A 20,760-nucleotide genomic window follows, 5' to 3' on the forward strand; every position below is an offset into this window, starting at 1 on the left:
TTACTCACCACCCAGTTGTACCTCACCACCGAGCTGTACCATTACTCACCACCCAGCTGTACTGTTACCACCCATCTGTACCGTTACTCACCAGCCAGCTGTACTGTTACTCACCACCCAGCTGTTCTGTTATTCACCACCCAGCTGTACTGTTACTCACCACCCAGCTGTACTGTTACTTACCACCCAAGTGTACTGTTACTCACCACAAACTGTACCTTTACTCACCACCCAGCTATACTGTTACTCACCACCTAGCTGTACCGTTACTCACCACCTAGCTATACTGTTATTCACCACCCAGCTGTACTGCTATTTACCACCCAGCTGTTCTGTTACACACCACCCAGCTGTACTGTTACTCACCACAAACTGTACCTTTACTCACCACCCAGCTATACTGTTACTCACCACCTAGCTGTACTGTTACTCATCACCCAGCTGTACTGTTACTCACCAGTCATCTGTTCTGTTATTCACAGCCCAGCTGTACCGTACTGTTACTCACCACCCAGCTATACCGTACTGTTACTCACCACCCAGCTGTACCATTACTCACCAACAGTTGTACCCTTACTCACCACCCAGCTCTACCGTTACTCACCACCAAGCTGTACCATTACTCACCACCCAGTTGTACCGTTACTCACCACCCAGCTGTTCTGTTCTTCACCACCCAGCTGTACTGTTACTCACCCCCCAGCTGTACCATTACTCACCACCCAGCTGTTCTTTTCTTCACCACCCAGCTGTACTGTTTACTCACCACCCAGCTGTACTGCTACTAACCTCCCAGCTGTACTGTTATTCACCACCCAGCTGTACCGTTACTCACCACCCAGCTGTACTGTTACTCACCACCCAGCTGTACTGTTACTCACCACCCAGCTGTACTGTTATTCACCAGCCAGCTGTACCGTTACTCACCACCCAGATGTACTGTTACTACCCAGCTTTTCCGTTACTCACCACCCAGCTGTACCGTTATTCACCACCCAGCTGTACCGTTACTCACCACCCAGCTGTACCATAACCACCCTGCTATACTGTTACTCACCACCCAGCTGTACTGCTATTCACCACCCAGCTGTAGTGTTGCTCACCACCCAGCTGTACTGTTGCTCACCACCCAGCTGTACTGTTACTCACCACAAACTGTACCTTTACTCACCACCCAGCTATACTGTTACTCACCACCTAGCTGTACCGTTACTCACCACAAACTGTACCGTTACTCACCACCTAGCTATACTGTTACTCACCACCCTGCGGTACTGCTATTCACCACCCAGCTGTTCTGTTACTCACCACCCAGCTGTACTGTTACTCACCACAAACTGTACCTTTACTCACCACCCAGCTATACTGTTACTCTCCACCTAGCTGTACAGTTACTCACCACAAACTGTACCTTTACTCACAACCCAGCTATACTTTACTCACCACCCAGCTATACTGCTATTCACCACCCAGCTGTACTGTTACTCAACACAAAGCTTTACAGTTAATCAACACCCAGCTGTACTGTTACTCACCAGTAATCTGTTCTATTATTCACCACCCAGCTGTACTGTTACTCACCACCCAGCTGTACCGTTACTCACCAGCCAGCTGTACCGTTACTCACTACCTAGCTGTACCGTACTGTTACTCACCACCGAGCTATACCATACTGTTACTCACCACCCAGCTGCACCATTACTCACCAACCAGTTGTACTGGTACTCACCACCCAGCTCTACCGTTACTCACCACCAAGCTGTACCGTTGCTCACCACCCAGCTGTACTGTTACTCAACACAAAGCTTTACAGTTAATCACCACCCAGCTGTACTGTTACTCACCAGTCATCTGTTCTGTTATTCACCACCCAGCTGTACTGTTACTCACCACCCAGCTGTACCGTTATTCACCACCCAGCTGTACCGTTACTCACCAACCAGCTGTACCATAGCCACCCAGCTATTCTGTTACTCACCACCCAGCTGTACTGCTATTCACCACCCAGCTGTAGTGTTGCTCACCACCTAGCTGTACTGTTACTCACCACCCAGCTGTACCGTTATTCACCACCCAGCTGTACCGTTACTCACCAACCAGCTGTACCGTAGCCACCCAGCTATACTGTTACTCACCACCCAGCTGTACTGCTATTCACCACCCAGCTGTAGTGTTGCTCACCACCCAGCTGTACTGTTGCTCACCACCCAGCTGTACTGTTACTCACCACAAACTGTACCTTTACTCACCACACAGCTATACTGTTACTCACCACCTAGCTGTACCGTTACTCACCACAAACTGTACCGTTACTCACCACCTAGCTATACTGTTTCTCACCACCCTGCGGTACTGCTATTCACCTCCCAGCTGTTCTGTTACTCACCACCCAGCTGTACTGTTACTCACCACAAACTGTACCTTTACTCACCACCCAGCTATACTGTTACTCACCACCTAGCTGTACAGTTACTCACCACAAACTGTACCTTTACTCACCACCCAGTTATACTGTTACTCACCACCCAGCTATACTGCTATTCACCACCCAGCTGTACTGTTACTCAACACAAAGCTTTACTGTTAATCACCACCCAGCTGTACTGTTACTCACCAGTAATCTGTTCTGTTACTCACCACCCAGCTGTACTATTATTCACCATCAGCTGTACTGTTACTCACCACCCAGCTGTACCGTTACTCACTACCTAGCTGTACCGTACTGTAACTCACCACCCAGCTATACCGTAATATTACTCACCACCTAGCTGCACCATTACTCACCAACCAGTTTTACCGGTATTCACCACCCTGCTCTACCGTTACTCACCACCAAGCTGTACCATTACTCACCACCCAGCTGTACCGTTACTCACCACCCAGCTGTTCAGTTCTTCACCACCCAGCTGTACTGTTACTCACCACCCAGCTGTACCATTACTCACCACCCAGCTGTTCTTTTCTTCACCACCCAGCTGTGCTGTTTACTCACCACCCAGCTGTACTGCTTCTAACCTCCCAGCTGTACTGTTTTTCACCACCCAGCTGTACCGTTACTCACCACCCAGCTGTACCGTTTCTCACCACCCAGCTGTACTGTTACTCACCTCCCAGCTGTACTGTTACTCACCACCCAGCTGTACTGTTATTCACCAGCCAGCTGTACCGTTACTCACCACCCAGATGTACTGTTACCACCCAGCTTTTCCGTTACTCACCACCCAGCTGTACCGTTATTCACCACCCAGCTGTACTGTTACTCACCTCCCAGCTGTACTGCTACTCATCACGCAGCTGTACTGTTATTCACCACCCAGCTGTACCGTTACTCACCACCCAGCTGTACCAATACTCACCACCCAGCTGTACTGTTACTCACCACCCAGCTGTACTGTTACTCATCACCCAGCTGTACCGTTACTCACCACCCAGCTGTTCTGTTCTTCACCACCCAGCTGTACTGTTACTCACCACCCAGCAGTACCATTAATCACCACCCAGCTGTTCTTTTCTTCACCACCCAGCTGTACTGTTTACTCACCACCCAGCTGTACTGCTACTAACCTCCCAGCTGTACTGTTATTCACCACCCAGCTGTACCGTTACTCACCACCCAGCTGTACCGTTACTCACCACCCAGCTGTACTGTTACTCACCACCCAGCTGTACTGTTACTCACCACCCAGCTGTACCGTTATTCACCAGTCAGCTGTACCGTTACTCACCACCCAGATGTACTGTTACCACCCAGCTTTTCCGTTACTTACCACCCAGCTGTACCGTTATTCACCACCCAGCTGTACCGTTACTCACCACCCAGCTGTACCATAACCACCCTGCTATACTGTTACTCACCACCCAGCTGTACTGCTATTTACCACCCAGCTGTAGTGTTGCTCACCACCCAGCTGTACTGTTACTCACCACCCAGCTGTATTTCACCACCCAGCTGTACCATTACTCACCACTCAGCTGTACTGTTATTCACCACCCAGCTGTACTCTTGCTCACCACTCATTGGTTCAATTATTCACAACCCAGCTGTACTGCTACTCACCACCCAGCTGTACCGTTACTCACCACCCAGCTGTACCGTTACTCACCACCCAGCTGTACCATTACACACCACCCAGTTGTACCTCACCACCGAGCTGTACTGTTACCACCCATCTGTACCGTTACTCACCAGCCAGCTGTACTGTTACTCAGCACCCGGCTGTTCTGTTATTCACCACTCAGCTGTACTGTTACTCACCACCCAGCTGTACTGTTACTCACCACCCAGCTGTATTTCACCACCCAGCTGTACCATTACTCACCACTCAGCTGTACTGTTATTCACCACCCAGCTGTACTCTTGCTCACCACTCATTGGTTCTGTTATTCACAACCCAGCTGTACTGCTACTCACCACCCAGCTGTACCGTTACTCACCACCCAGCTCTACCGTTACTCACCACCCAGCTGTACTATTACTCACCTCCCAGCTGTACCGTTACTCACCACCCAGCTGTACTGTTACCACCCAGCTTTTCCGTTACTCACCACCCAGCTGTACCATTATTCACCACCCAGCTGTACCGTTACTCACCACCCAGCTGTACTGTAACCACCCAGCTATACTGTAACTCACCACCCAGCTGTACCGTTACTCACCACCCAGCTGTACCATTACTCACCACCCAGCTGTTGTGTTCTTCACCACCTAGCTGTACTGTAATTCACCACCCAGCTGTACTGCTACTCACCTCCCAGCTGTACCGTTATTCACCACCCAGCTGTACCTTTACTCACCACCCAGCTGTACTGTTACTCACCACCCAAGTGTACTGTTACTCACCAAAAACTGTAGCTTTACTCACCACCCAGCTATACTGTTACTCACCACCTAGCTGTACCGTTACTCACCACCTAGCTATACTGCTACTCACCACCCAGCTGTACTGCTATTCACCACCCAGCTGTTCTGTTACACACCACCCAGCTGTACTGTTACTCACCACAAACTGTACCTTTACTCACCACCCAGCTATACTGTTACTCACCACCTAGCTGTACAGTTAGTCACCACAAACTGTACCTTTACTCACCACCCATCTATACTGATACTCACCACCCAGCTATACTGCTATTCACCACCCAGCTGTACTGTTACTCAACACCAAGCTTTACTGTTAATCACCACCCAGCTGTACTGTTACTCAACAGTCATCTGTTCTGTTATTCACCACCCAGCTGTACTGTTATTCACCACCAGCTGTTCTGTTACTCACCTCCCAGCTGTACCGTTACTCACCTCCCAGCTGTACCGTTACTAACTACCCAGCTGTACCGTACTGTTACTCACCACCCAGCTATACCGTACTGTTACTCACCACCCAGCTGCACCATTACTCACCAACCAGTTGTACCGGTACTCACCACCCAGCTCTACCATTACTCACCACCAAGCTGTACCGTTACTCACCACCCAGCTGTAACGTTACTCACCACCCAGCTGTTCTGTTCTTCACCACCCAGCTGTACTGTTCTTCACCACCCAGCTGTACAGTTACTCACCACCCAGCTGTACTGCTACTCACGACCCAGCTGTACTGTTATTCACCACCAAGCTGTACCCTTACTCACCACCCAGCTGTACCATTACTCACCACCCAGCTGTACTGTTACTCACCACCCAGCTGTACTGTTACTCCCACCCAGCTGTACTGTTATTCACCACCCAGCTGTACCGTTACACACCACCCAGCTGTACCATTACTCACCACCCAGCTGTACTTACCACCCAGCTGTACCGTTACTCACCACCCAGCTGTACCGTTACTCACCACCCAGCTGTACCATTACTCACCACCTAGTTGTACCTCACCACCGAGCTGTACCATTACTCACCACCCAGCTGTACTGTTACCACCCATCTGTACCGTTACTCACCAGCCAGCTGTACTGTTATTCACCACCCAGCTGTACTGTTACTCACCACCCAGCTGTACTGTTACTCACCACCCAAGTGTACTGTTACTCACCACAAACTGTACCTTTACTCACCACCCAGCTATACTGTTACTCACCACCTAGCTGTACCATTACTCACCACCTAGCTATACTGTTACTCACCACCCAGCTGTACTGCTATTCACCACCCAGCTGTTCTGTTACACACCACCCAGCTGTACTGTTACTCACCACAAACTGTACCTTTCCTCACCACCCAGCTATACTGTTACTCACCACCTAGCTGTACAGTTACTCACCACAAACTGTACCTTTCCTCACCACCCATCTATACTGATACTCACCACCCAGCTATACTGTTATTCACCACCCAGCTGTACTGTTATTCACCACCAGCTGTTCTGTTACTCACCACCCAGCTATACCGTTACTCACCACCCAGCTGTACCGTTACTAACTACCCAGCTGTACCGTACTGTTACTCACCACCCAGCTGTACCGTACTGTTACTCACCACCCAGCTGCACCATTACTCACCAACCAGTTGTACCGGTACTCACCACCCAGCTCTACCATTACTCACCACCAACCTGTACCGTTACTCACCACCCAGCTCTACAATTACTCACCACCAAGCTGTACCGTTACTCACCACCCAGCTGTACCGTTACACACCACCCAGCTGTTCTGTTCTTCACCACCCAGCTGTACTGTTCTTCACCACCCAGCTGTAGTGTTACTCACCACCCAGCTGTACTGCTACTCACGACCCAGCTGTACTGTTATTCACCACCAAGCTGTACCCTTACTCACCACCCAGCTGTACCATTACTCTCCACCCAGCTGTACTGTTACTCATCACCCAGCTGTACTGTTACTCACCACCCAGCTGTACTGTTATTCACCACCCAGCTGTACCGTTACACACCACCCAGCTGTACCATTACTCACCACCCAGCTGTACTTACCACCCAGCTGTACCATTACTCACTACCCAGCTGTACTGTTACCACCCTTCTGTACCGTTACTCACCAGCCAGCTGTACTGTTACTCACCACCCAGCTGTTCTGTTATTCACCACCCAGCTGCACTGTTACTCACCACCCAGCTGTACTGTTATTCACCACCCAGCTGTACCGGTACACACCACCCAGCTATACTTCACCACCCAGCTGTCCCGTTACTCAACACCCAGCTGTACCATTACTCACCACCCAGCTGTACCATTACACACCAACCAGTTGTACCTCACCACCGAGCTGTACCATTACTCACCACCCAGCTGTACTGTTACCACCCATTTGTACCGTTACTCACCAGCCAGCTGTACTGTTACTCACCACCCAGCTGTTCTGTTACTCACCACCCAGCTGTACTGTTACTCACCACCCAGCTGTATTTCACCACCCAGCTGTACCATTACTCACCACTCAGCTGTACTGTTACTCACCACCCAGCTGTACCATTACTCACCACCTAGCTGTATCATTACTCACCACTCAGCCGTACCGTTACTCACCACCCAGCTCTACCGTTACTCACCACCTGGGTGTACTATTACTCACCTCCCAGCTGTACCATTACTCACCTCCCTGCTGTACTGTTACCACCCAGCTATACTGATACTCACCACCCAACTGTACTGTTATTCACCACCCAGCTGTACTGTTACCACCCAGCTTTTCCGTTACTAACCACCCAGCTGTACCGTTATTCATCACCCAGCTGTACCGTTACTCACCACCCAGCTGTACTGTAACCACCCAGCTATACTGTAACTCACCACCCAGCTGTGCTGTTACTCACCACAAACTGTACCTTTTCTCACCACCCAGCTATACTGTTACTCACCACCTAGGTGTACCATTAGTCACCACAAACTGTACCGTTACTCACCACCTAGCTATACTGTTACTCACCACCCAGCTGTACTGCTATTCACCACCCAGCAGTTCTGTTACTCACCACCCAGCTGTACTGTTACTCACCACAAACTTTTCCTTTACTCACCACCCAGCTATACTGTTACTCACCACCTAGCTGTACCGTTACTCACCACAAACTGTACCTTTACTCACCACCCAGCTATACTGTTACTCACCACCCAGCTGTACTGCTATTCACCACCCAGCTGTACTGTTACTCACCAGTCATCTGTTCTGTTATTCACCACCCAGCTGTACTGTTATTCACCACCAGCTGTACTGTTACTCATCACCCAGGTGTACTGTTACTCACCAGTCATCTGTTCTGTTATTCACAGCCCAGCTGTACTGTACTGTTACTCACCACCCAGCTATACCGTACTGTTACTCACCACCCAGCTGTACCATTGCTCACCAACAGTTGTACCCTTACTCACCACCCAGCTCTACCGTTACTCACCACCAAGCTGTACCATTACTCACCACCCAGCTGTACCGTTACTCACCACCCAGCTGTTCTGTTCTTCACCACCCAGCTGTACTGTTACTCATCACCCAGCTGTACTCTTACTCACCACCCAGCTGTACTGCTACTCACCACCCAGCTGTACTGTTATTCACCACCCAGCTGTACCATTACTCACCACCCAGCTGTACCATTACTCACCACCCAGCAGTACTGTTACTCACCACACAGCTGTACTATTACCCACCACCCAGCTGCACCATTACTCACCAACCAGTTGTACCGGTACTCACCACCCAGCTCTACCATTACTCACCACCAACCTGTACCGTTACTCACCACCCAGCCCTACAATTACTCACCACCAAGCTGTACCGTTACTCACCACCCAGCTGTACCGTTACTCACCACCCAGCTGTTCTGTTCTTCACCACCCAGCTGTACTGTTCTTCACCACCCAGCTGTACTGTTACTCACCACCCAGCTGTACTCCTACTCACGACCCAGCTGTACTGTTATTCACCACCAAGCTGTACCCTTACTCACCACCCAGCTGTACCATTACTCTCCACCCAGCTGTACTGTTACTCATCACCCAGCTGTACTGTTACTCACCACCCAGCTGTACTGTTATTCACCACCCAGCTGTACCGTTTCACACCACCCAGCTGTACCATTACTCACCACCCAGCTGTACTTACCACCCAGCTGTACCGTTACTCACCACCCAGCTGTACCGTTACTCACCACCCAGCTGTAGCATTACTCACCACCCAGTTGTACCTCACCAACAAGCTGTACCATTACTCACCACCCAGCTGTACTGTTACCACCCATCTGTACCGTTTCTCACCAGCCAGCTGTACTGTTACTCACCTCCCAGCTGTTCTGTTATTCACCACCCAGCTGTACTGTTACTCACCACCCAGCTGTACTGTTATTCACCACCCAGCTGTACCGTTACACACCACCCAGCTGTACTTCACCACCCAGCTGTCCCGTTACTCACCACCCAGCTGTACCATTACTCACCACCCAGCTGTACCATTACACACCACCCAGTTGTACCTCACCACCGAGCTGTACCATTACTCACCACCCAGCTGTACTGTTACCACCCATCTGTACCGTTACTCACCATCCAGCTGTACTGTTACTCACCACCCAGCTGTTCTGTTACTCACCACCCAGCTGTACTGTTACTCACCACCCAGCTGTATAACACCACCCAGCTGTACCATTACTCACCACTCAGCTGTACTGTTACTCACCACCCAGCTGTACCATTACTCACAACCTAGCTGTATCATTACTCACCACTCAGCCGTACCGTTACTCACCACCCAGCTCTACCGTTACTCATCACCTGGGTGTACTATTACTCACCTCCCAGCTGTACCAATACTCACCTCCCTGCTGTACTGTTACCACCCAGCTATACTGTTACTCACCACCCAGCTGTACTGCTATTCACCACCCAGCTGTACTGTTACCACCCTGCTTTTCCGTTACTAACCACCCAGCTGTACCGTTATTCATCACCCAGCTGTACCGTTACTCACCACCCAGCTGTACTGTAACCACCCAGCTATACTGTAACTCACCACCCAGCTGTACTGTTACTCACCACAAACTGTACCTTTTCTCACCACCCAGCTATTCTGTTACTCACCACCCAGCTTTACTGCTATTCACCACCCAGCTGTTCTGTTACTCACCACCCAGCTGTACTGTTACTCACCACAAACTTTACCTTTACTCACCACCCAGCTATACTGTTACTCACCACCTAGCTGTACCGTTACTCACCACAAACTGTACCTTTACTCACCACCCAGCTATACTGTTACTCACCACCCAGCTGTACTGCTATTCACCACCCAGCTGTACTGTTACTCACCAGTCATCTGTTCTGTTATTCACCACCCAGCTGTACTGTTATTCACCACCAGCTGTACTGTTACTCATCACCCAGGTGTACTGTTACTCACCAGTCATCTGTTCTGTTATTCACAGCCCAGCTGTACCGTACTGTTACTCACCACCCAGCTATACCGTACTGTTACTCACCACCCAGCTGTACCATTACTCACTAACAGTTGTACCCTTACTCACCACCCAGCTCTACCGTTACTCACCACCAAGCTGTACCATTACTCACCACCCAGCTGTACCGTTACTCACCACCCAGCTGTTCTGTTCTTCACCACCCAGCTGTACTGTTACTCATCACCCAGCTGTACTCTTACTCACCACCCAGCTGTACTGCTACTCACCACCGAGCTGTACTGTTATTCACCACCCAGCTGTACCATTACTCACCACCCAGCTGTACCATTACTCACCACCCAGCAGTACTGTTACTCACCACACAGCTGTACTATTACCCACCACCCAGCTGTACCGTATTGTTTCTCGCCACCCAGCTCTACCGTTACTCACCACCCAGCTGTACTTCACCACCCAGCTGTACTGTTACTCACCAACCAGCTGCACCATTACACACCACCCAGTTGTACCTCACCACCGTGCTGTACCGTTACTCACCACCCAGCTGTTCTGTTCTTCACCACCCAGCTGTACTGTTACTCATCACCCAGCTGTACTGTTACTCACCACCCAGCTGTACTGCTACTCACCACCCAGCTGTACTGTTATTCACCACCCACCTGTACCATTACTCACCACCCAGCTGTACTATTACCCACCACCCAGCTGTACCGTATTGTTTCTCGCCACCCAGCTCTACCGTTACTCACCACCCAGCTGTGCTTCACCTCCCAGCTGTACTGTTACTCACCAACCAGCTGCACCATTACACACCACCCAGTTGTACCTCACCACCGTGCTATACCATTACTCACCACCCAGCTGTACTGTTACCATCCATCTGAACCGTTACTCACCACCCAGCTGTACTGTTACTCACCACCCAGCTGTTCTGTTATTCACCACCCAGCTGTACTGTTACTCACCACCCTGCTGTACCGTTACTCACCACCCAGCTGTTCTGTTACTCACCACCCAGCTGTACTGCTATTCCCGACCCAGCTGTACTGTTACTCAACACCCAGCTGTACAGTTGCTCACCGCCTAGCTGTACTGCTACTCACCACTCATCTGTTCTGTTATTCACCACCCAGCTGTACCGTTGCTCACCTCCCAGCTGTACTGTTACCACCCAGCTGTACTGTTACTCACCACCCAGCTGTTCTGAAATTCACAACCAAGCTGTACTGTTACTCACCACAAACTGTTTCTTTACTCACCACCCAGCTATACTGTTACTCACCACCCAGCTCTACCGTTACTCACAACAAACTGTACCGTTACTCACCATCCAGCTGTACTGTTACTCACCACTCATCTGTTCTGTTATTCACAACCCAGCTGTACTGTTACTCACCACCCAGCTATACTGTTTCTCACCTCCCAGCTGTACTGTTACTCACCACTCATCTGTTCTGTTATTTACAACCCAGCTGTACTGTTACTCACCACCCAGCTATACTGTTTCTCACCTCCCAGCTGTACTGTTACTCACCACCCAGCTGTACTGTTACTCACCACCCAGCTGTTCTTTTATTCACCACCCAGCTGTACCGTTACTCACCACCCAACTGTACCGTTACTCATTACCCAACTGTACCGTTACTCACCACCCAGCTGTACTGTTATTCACCACCCAGCTGTACCGTTATTCACCACCCAGCTGTACCGTTACTCACCACCCAGCTGTACCATTACTCACCACCCAGCTGTACCGTTACTCACCACCCAGCTGTACTGTTACTCACCACCCAGCTGTTCTGTTATTCACCACCCAGCTGTACCGTTACTCACCACCCAGCTGTACCGTTATTCACCACCCAGCTGTACCGTTACTCACCACCCAGCTGTACCGTTACTCACCACCCAGCTGTACTGTAACACACCACCCAGTTGTACCTCACCACCCAGCTGTACCATTACTCACCACCCAGCTTTACTGTTACAACCCATCTGTACCTTTTCTCACCACCCAGCTGTACTGTTACTCACCACCCAGCTGTTCTGTTATTCACCACCCAGCTGTACTGTTACTCACCACAAACTGTACCTTTACTCCCCACCCAGCTATACTGTTACTCACCACCCAGCTGTACCATTACTCACCACCCAGCTGTACCGTTACTCACCACCCAGCTGTACTGTTACTCACCACCCAGCTGTTCTGTTATTCACCACCCAGCTGTACTGTTACTCACCACCCAGCTGTACTGTTATTCACCACCCAGCTGTACCGTTACTCACCACCCAGCTGTACCATTACACACCACCCAGTTGTACCTCACCACCCAGCTGTACCATTACTCACCACCCAGCTGTACTGTTACAACCCATCTGTACCGTTACTCACCAACCAGCTGTACTGTTACTCACCACCCAGCTGTTCTGTTATTCACCACAAACTGTACCTTTACTCCCCACCCAGCTATACTGTTACTCACCACCCAGCTGTACTGCTATTCAACACCCAGCTGTACTGTTACTCAACACCCAGCAGTACTGTTTCCCACCACCTAGCTGTTCTGTTACTCACCACTCATCTGTTCTGTTACTCACCACCCAGCTGTACCGTTGCTCACCACCCAGCTGTACTGTTACCACCCAGCTGTACTGTTACTCACCACCCAGCTGTTCTGTTATTTACCACCCAGCTGTTCTTTTATTTACCACCCAGCTGTACCGTTGCTCACCACCCAGCTGTACTGTTACTCACCACCCAGCTGTACCGTTGCTCACCACCCAGCTGTACAGTTACCACCCAGCTGTACTGTTACTCACCACCCAGCTGTACTGTTGTTCACCACCCAGCTGTACTGTTGTTCACCACCCAGCTGTACTGTTGTTCACCACCCAGCTGTACTGTTACTCACCACCCAGCTGTACTGTTACTCACCACCCAGCTGTACTGTTACTCACCACCAAGCTGTTCTTTTATTCACCACCCAGCTGTACTGTTACTCACCACCCAACTGTTCCGTTACTCATTACCCAACTGTACCGTTACTCACCACCCAGCTGTACTGTTACTCACCACCCAGCTGTACTGTTATTCACCACCCAGCTGTACCGTTACTCACCACCCAGCTGTACCATTACTCACCACCCAGCTGTACCATTACTCACCACCCAGCTGTATTGTTACTCACCACCCAGCTGTTCTGTTATTCACCACCCAGCTGTACTGTTACTCACCACCCAGCTGTACTGTTATTCACCACCCAGCTGTACCGTTACTCACCACCCAGCTGTATCATTACTCACCACCCAGCTGTACCGTTACTGACCTCCCAGCTGTACCATTACACACCACTCAGTTGTACCTCACCACCCAGCTGTACCATTACTCACCACCCAGCTGTACTGTTACAACCCATCTGTACCGTTACTCACCACCCAGCTGTTCTGTTATTCACCACCCAGCTGTACTGTTACTCACCACCCAGCTGTACCGTTACTCACCACCCAGCTGTACCGTTACTCACCACCCAGCTGTACTGTTACTCACCACCCAGCTGTACCGTTACTCACCACCCAGCTGTACCATTACACACCACCCAGTTGTACCTCACCATCCAGCTGTACCATTACTCACCACCCATCTGTACCGTTACTCACCACCCAGCTGTACTGTTACTCACCATCCAGCTGTTCTGTTACTCACCACCCAGCTGTACTGCTACTCACCACCCAGCTGTTCAGCATGCACATTAGTATAGCAGGCGGGGGGTAAATAAATATCTGAGGGGCAGTAGCCCATGGCAAACAGTCATATACTTATTTTCAGTTATCTTAAAGACAACATACCTCCCGGTGGTTTAGGAGGTGGCTCGTTACTTACAGGAATATTGTATCTCTCCCGGACAGAAGCCCGCATTGCCATAGAGACAGGAGGGCAGGTTAATGGGTATCCTAGGCATCCTGTGTCCAGGAGGGGGAGACAGAGGCACTCGCCGTGGTCATTGACCGTGGAGCATTGGAAACATGGAAAACACCAGTATGCGAAGCAACCTGGAGACGGATAAAGGTGAAGAGGTGGATGGGAGGCGCAGAGGGGCTGGACCATACAGTTATCATTCATATTAATTATGTAATAGTGTGTTATCCAGTCAGTGTCATCGGCACATTATCTCTTGCAGTCTCCTCACTAACAAGTATAACAGGCTGACTTTATAAGGTCACTTACATAATCCCATGTCCTCACAGCAGTCACAAATTCCAGAGTTCCAGTCATTTACGTTCATATGGCTGATGGTCACTGTCTGAGAGACAGCCACGGGCTGCCCCGAGACAGTCTGCATTGGGACACTATGCATCATCTAGAACAGAAAGAACACAAGCATGAGAATGTGAGAATGTAGAGACTGCCCAATCTGTATCTTTGTCTCCTATCTAGGGGCGTAACTAGACCTAGGGGGGTCCCATAGCAGCATTTTCATGGACCCTTTAGGTGTGCCTGCCCTGCGCAACTATTGTGCCACTCTATATATAATGCCAACATCTGTGCCACTCTATATATAATGCCAACCTCTATGCCACCCTATATATAATTCCAACCTCTGTGCCACCCTTGAGATAATGCTAACACTGTTCCACCCTATAATAACCATTTACCACTGTGCCATCTTATATATAATACTTACCACATATATATATATATATATATATATATATATATATATATATATATATATGGAACAGTAATGATCCAGCACTCACAATGGTAATGCGATGATACTGCCTCCGGTGCCCTCCTTTACAGGGAATGGTGTACCCACAACACATGTCGACAAGAGGCGGCACTCGGAGTCGTGGCAGTAGGTGAAACTAGTGCTGATTTGATCAGTCATAGGTGCTATACATCAACGTTTCGGGGCCACATGTCCCTTCATCGGGATGACGGGGATACATATACAATGTGAGACACAAACTTATATAACTTACCGACGTGTTCTCCCATCCTCCGCACCGGCCCGGGTCCCGGAAGCCCAGCAATCGCACGTGGGACAAGGCACCACGTGGCTGGCGCATCCGTGACGCAGTCAGGCGCACAGGGTACAGGACCAAACATGGCAGCCAACATGTAGCAATGACAACACTATAAATAAGATACAAAAAAGGTACAATATATACTTTACCTCAGAGGACTCAAACCTCTTATTCTACAGCTAGTATGTCAAAAGATGAAATGTCAGCACTCAAATCACTGAGTTCAAGACAAGACATTGTAATAAGGCGTGCAGATAAAGAGGGGTGCAGATAAAGAGGGGTACAGATAAAGATAGGTGCAGATAAAGAGGGGAGCAGATAAAGAGGAGAGCAGATAAAGAGGGGTGCAGATAAAGATAGGTGCAGATAAAGAGGGGAGCAGATAAAGAGGGGAGCAGATAAAGAGGGGAGCAGATAAAGATAGGTGCAGATAAAGATAGGTGCAGATAAAGAGGGGTGCAGATAAAGATAGGTGCAGATAAAGAGGGGTGCAGATAAAGATAGGAGCAGATAAAGAGGGGTGCAGATAAAGATAGGTGCAGATAAAGAGGGGTGCAGATAAAGATAGGTGCAGATAAAGATAGGTGCAGATAAAGAGGGGAGCAGATAAAGAGGGGAACAGATAAAGGGGGTAGCAGATAAAGAGGGGAGCAGATAAAGAGGGGAGCAGATAAAGAGGGGAGCAGATAAAGAGGGGAGCAGATAAAGACGGGAGCAGATAAAGAGGGGAGCAGATAAAGAGGGGTGCAGATAAAGATAGGTGCAGATAAAGAGGGGAGCAGATAAAGAGGGGAACAGATAAAGGGGGTAGCAGATAAAGAGGGGAGCAGATAAAGACGGGAGCAGATAAAGAGGGGAGCAGATAAAGAGGGGTGCAGATAAAGAGGGGTGCAGATAAAGGGGGGTGCAGATAAAGAGGGGTGCAGATAAAGGGGGGTGCAGATAAAGAGGGGAGCAGATAAAGAGGGGTGCAGATAAAGGGGGGTGCAGATAAAGAGGGGTGCAGATAGAGGGGTGCAGATAAAGAGGTGTGCAGATAGAGGGGTGCAGATAAAGGGGTGCAGATAAGGGGGGGTGCAGATAAAGGGGGGAGCAGATAAAGAGGGGAGCAGATAAAGGGGGTGCAGATAAAGAGGGGTGCAGATAGAGGGGTGCAGATAGAGGGGTGCAGATAAAGAGTTGTGCAGATAAAGAGGGGAGCAGATAAAGAGGGGTACAGATAAAGGGGGGTGCAGATAAAGAGGGGTGCAGATAAAGGGGGGGTGCAGATAAAGGGGGGAGCAGATAAAGAGGGGTGCAGATAAAGAGGGGAGCAGATAAAGAGGGGTGCAGATAGAGGGGTGCAGATAAAGGGGGGTGCAGATAAAGAGGGGTGCAGATAAAGGGGGTGCAGATAAAGAGGGGAGCAGATAAAGAGGGGTGCAGATAAAGAGGGGTGCAGATAAAGATAGGAGCAGATAAAGAGGGGTGCAGATAAAGATAGGTGCAGATAAAGAGGGGTGCAGATAAAGGGGGGTGCAGATAAGTGGGGATCAGATAAAGAGGGGTGGAGATAAAGAGGGGAGCAGATAAAGAGGGGTGCAGATAAAGAGGGGAGCAGATAAAGAGAGGGAGCAGATAAAGAGGGGTGCAGATAAAGGGGGGTGCATGGTTGTAATGGACACCTTGGCATATAAGGAAGAATGTTACAAGTTGCTTAGTGATTGTGACACGTATTATTTCCTACCCAAGGATCCTACTGATAACTATATAAAGAGTTTTGACAATTTGTTGCAATTAGCTGAAGTATTGTCTCAGAAGTGATGTGTAACAAAGTAACCACAGAGTTTCCTGTGGTGCCATTATTTTATATAATTAATACCCAAGATCCACAAAGATCCACAGAGACCCCTATCAGACCCATCATCTCTGCCAGGGGTCCCTGTGTGAACCGGTAGCGATTTTTGTGGACACTTATTTGCAGCCATGTGTACAGGATACATTCACATAGCTAAAGGACTTCACTACACTATTACGGCGGCTGTCCTCCATGTCACATATACCACAGGATACAGTTATGGCCACTCTCGACGTAACAAGTTTATATACGGGCATCCCACGTTACGCTAGGATTAAAGCGGTAGAACACTTGGTGATGAACAATCCCAAGTATGACGGTCCTGATATTGATTCTTTTTATTTCTTTGCTCAAATTTACACTGGACCACAACTATTTTTTGTTTAATGGAGCCTACTGTAGACAAAATACGGGGTGTGCTATGGGTGTGCTATGGGTGTGCTATGGGTGTGCTATGGGTGTGCTATGGGTGTGCTATGGGTGTGCTATGGGTTCTACTGCAGCCCCGTCTTTTGCTAATTCCTATATGTGGGAAATGGAGAAACGCCTTTTTTTTTGAAGATTTGACTATTGCCAATAGCATTTTGTTATATTATTGTTATATAGACAATTTGTTCATTTTTTGGAAGGGCGATAGTAACATATTGCTCGACGTTGTCTCAGCACGAAATGTTTCTGCTAGACCAATCAAATTGACAGCCCACTTTAGTGACAAAGAAATCAATTTCCTTGATATCAATATTAAGGTCATTGATTCTAAAGTACAGACCTCCCTATATGTGAGACAGACAGTTACGTTATGACACTTTCCATCCGAGATCAACAGTGACTGGGGTGCCCACTTCCCAATTTATAAGGGTTTGTAGAACAACTAGTGACAAAGTGGAGGCGATAAAACAACTCGATATCATGACTAACACGTTTATGAATAGAGGTTATCCCGTTCAATTACTGAAGCAAGCCAGAAATAAGTCTCTTAGTAACAGCAGAGAGTCAGTATTAACACCCAGAGATAAAAAACAGCTCACACAGGTGGTGCCGTGGATCAGTGAGTATAATGTTAAAAGTCGATATTTATCGTCCCAAGTCAAACAATTGTGGCCGATGATAACCACGGATCCTGATATATCCCTACTTCATGACACTCGGGTGATGCCTAGTTACACCTGTAACCGTAACATCAGAGATTTTGTCATGAAGACCGATACATCGTCATTTAAGGTAACAGCAACCAAAGAACACTGTTCATATGATGGTCTTGTTGCTTTGTTGGTGTAATTTAATTGTTTTATTTTACATATTTCCTGACCATAAGTCAGACATTTAACCGCTTATTGTTAAAAATTGTGTTTAGATATTCTGTCGATGGTTTAAGTTTTTTCTACCATGAATGATGTAAATGATACATAATAAGCATTGTTACGCACGTCACTAGATTTGATAGGAAATTTTTTTTTTCTCTATACTGACCACCATTGTACGCCTTTGGATTATCCCTTGGTCCTTTCTGCAAATTAAATGAGTAGAAGTTTTTCCATTTTTAAAGTTACAAACTAATTTTTTATGTTAGTATGGGGTGAAGTAGTCCATTATATTGTTCCAGCACAGTATATGAACAGGTCATGGGTTTGTATCAGCTATCACATTTATATTTTGTGTAGTTTTTCACCATCAGTTACTCTATATTCTCACTTTGACATATTGATGCAATATTTGAATTTTGGACACCAGATGCCACCCAGTGGTGCATGGTGGCATTACACTTTATTACCGACACTTTTATGAGTTTATATGTGCACATACTTATTTAGTTAGTTTAATGTTAGTGTCTTAATTTTATCACATTGCATTGATGTACCACTATATATTTTCATTTTACACACATATATGTAGCTGTAAATATCTCTGCTTTTTAGACATTCGGGGATGTCATTGTTTCATACAGATTTTTGATTTTTATAGGCTGCGATGCCATAATAATTAGTCTTCCTAACATGCAGTGTTGTTGTATGAGATGTTTTTTTATATATTGTACCTTTTTTGTATCTTGTTTATAGGGTTGTCATGGCAACCTGTTGGCTGCCATGTTTGGTCCTGTACCCTGTGCGCCTGACTGCGTCACGGATGCGCTAGCCACGTGGTGCCTTGTCCCACGTGCGATTGCTGGGCTTCCGGGACCCGGGCCGGTGCGGAGGATGGGAGAACACGTCCGGTAGGGTAAGTTATATAAGTTTGTGTATATGTATCCCTGTCATCCTGATGAAGGGGCATGTGGCCCCGAAATGTTGATGTATAGCACCTATGACTGATTAAATCAGCACTTGTTTCACCTACTATCACGACTCAGAGTGCCACCTATTGTGGACATGTGTGTATATATATATATATATATATATATTGTGAACACTTTAGGGAAAGAAGCACAGACCCCGGCAGTGTTACAAGCTGTGTATGAGTTTTATTTCAGCAGTCACATGCAATGCTCGGCCTGTTGGTCCTTTACAGAACTCTGGACCAGTCATTTAGCCTCTCTGGCATGGACTCCCTAACACTACCTTAGTCTTCACAGCCCTGACTACCACCTGGCCACTTGCTGGCATCAGGAGCACTGGTTTAAACATCCATCATGGCACAATAGAGAAGTTACTTCCTGAAGTGATTGAGGTGGAGCCCATACCCTGCTCCCAGGAAAACCCGAATATATGAGATACATATATAGGATACTGTGCAATACTGCGCCCCCAGTAGGTTAGCATAGCAATACTGCGCCCCCAGTAGGTTAGCATAGCAATACTGCATCCACCGGTGGGTTAGCATAGCAATACTGAGACCCCCGGTGGTTAGCATAGCAATACTGAGACCCCCGGTGGGTTAGCATAGCAATACTGTGCCCCCCGGTGGGTTAGCATAGCAATACTGAGACCCCCGGTGGGCTAACCAGATTGCCAACCAACTTTCATCTTTTTCCTTGTCTCTGTTTTCCTGCCAAGCCTTGTATTTGGGGCAGTCCCTATTCATGTGTCCTTTTTGCTTGCAGAAAAAAACAAAGTCTCTGTGATCTCACTTGTTGTACTCTCTGGCTGTATTGTCTTTTATTTCTTTTTGGGATAGTCCCTAATGGATTGTTCAGGGCTTCTTGCACTACATACACTGTTTCTGTTCTTTAGCTTTACGTTGTTTTTCTGTTTCTCTATCTTCAATACCTTCCAAAACCATTTTAAGGGCTTGTACCATCATAGTTCCTGCTCCAGGCCTGGTCTGATATAATTGTTGCCTGTAGATTTCGGGCAAACCCTTCAGAAATGTTGTCTTGAACAACCTCTGGTGCTGGGTTATTACCTTCACAACCTTCATCTGTTGTTCCTTATTATGTTTCTTTATCCATGCTCTACGTGTGCTTTACATACCTCTCCTCTAAGCATCCTGTAGGTGGCGTTCTTGCCTTCTTGAATACTCTATGAATTTCCTTTAGTGGCTTCCCTTCCTTCTCTTTCCTTCATAATCTCTAGGGGTGATCCCAGGAGAGGGGGATCGTTACTGT

The 20,760-nt window shown here is 48.3% G+C and overlaps 1 protein-coding gene across 3 annotated transcripts in view; it reads right to left on the bottom strand.

Moving 5' to 3' along the window:
• LOC148431304 (cornifelin homolog B-like) overlaps window positions 1-20,760 on the bottom strand; it is a 121,589-nt gene that overhangs the window by 95,031 nt on the left and 5,798 nt on the right. For 2 of the 3 annotated variants that reach the window (XM_088466100.1, XM_088466101.1), the window contains exons 1-3: window positions 15,338-15,449; window positions 14,580-14,712; window positions 14,235-14,404 (exon numbers count right to left, since the gene is read on the bottom strand). Coding sequence is in view for 1 of the 3 variants with exons in the window: in XM_088466101.1 (XP_088322227.1) it covers window positions 14,235-14,404; window positions 14,580-14,712; window positions 15,338-15,424 (390 nt within the window). In the remaining 2 variants the exon portion in view is untranslated. Of the gene's footprint in view, window positions 1-14,234; window positions 14,405-14,579; window positions 14,713-15,337; window positions 15,450-20,760 lie in introns of those variants that run through there. The other variant, XM_088466099.1, reaches the window with a different exon arrangement.

The sequence above is a fragment of the Taudactylus pleione genome, unplaced genomic scaffold, assembly GCF_031769625.1.
Source record: "Taudactylus pleione unplaced genomic scaffold, aTauple2 ptg002447l, whole genome shotgun sequence".
Lineage (NCBI taxonomy): Eukaryota > Metazoa > Chordata > Amphibia > Anura > Myobatrachidae > Taudactylus > Taudactylus pleione.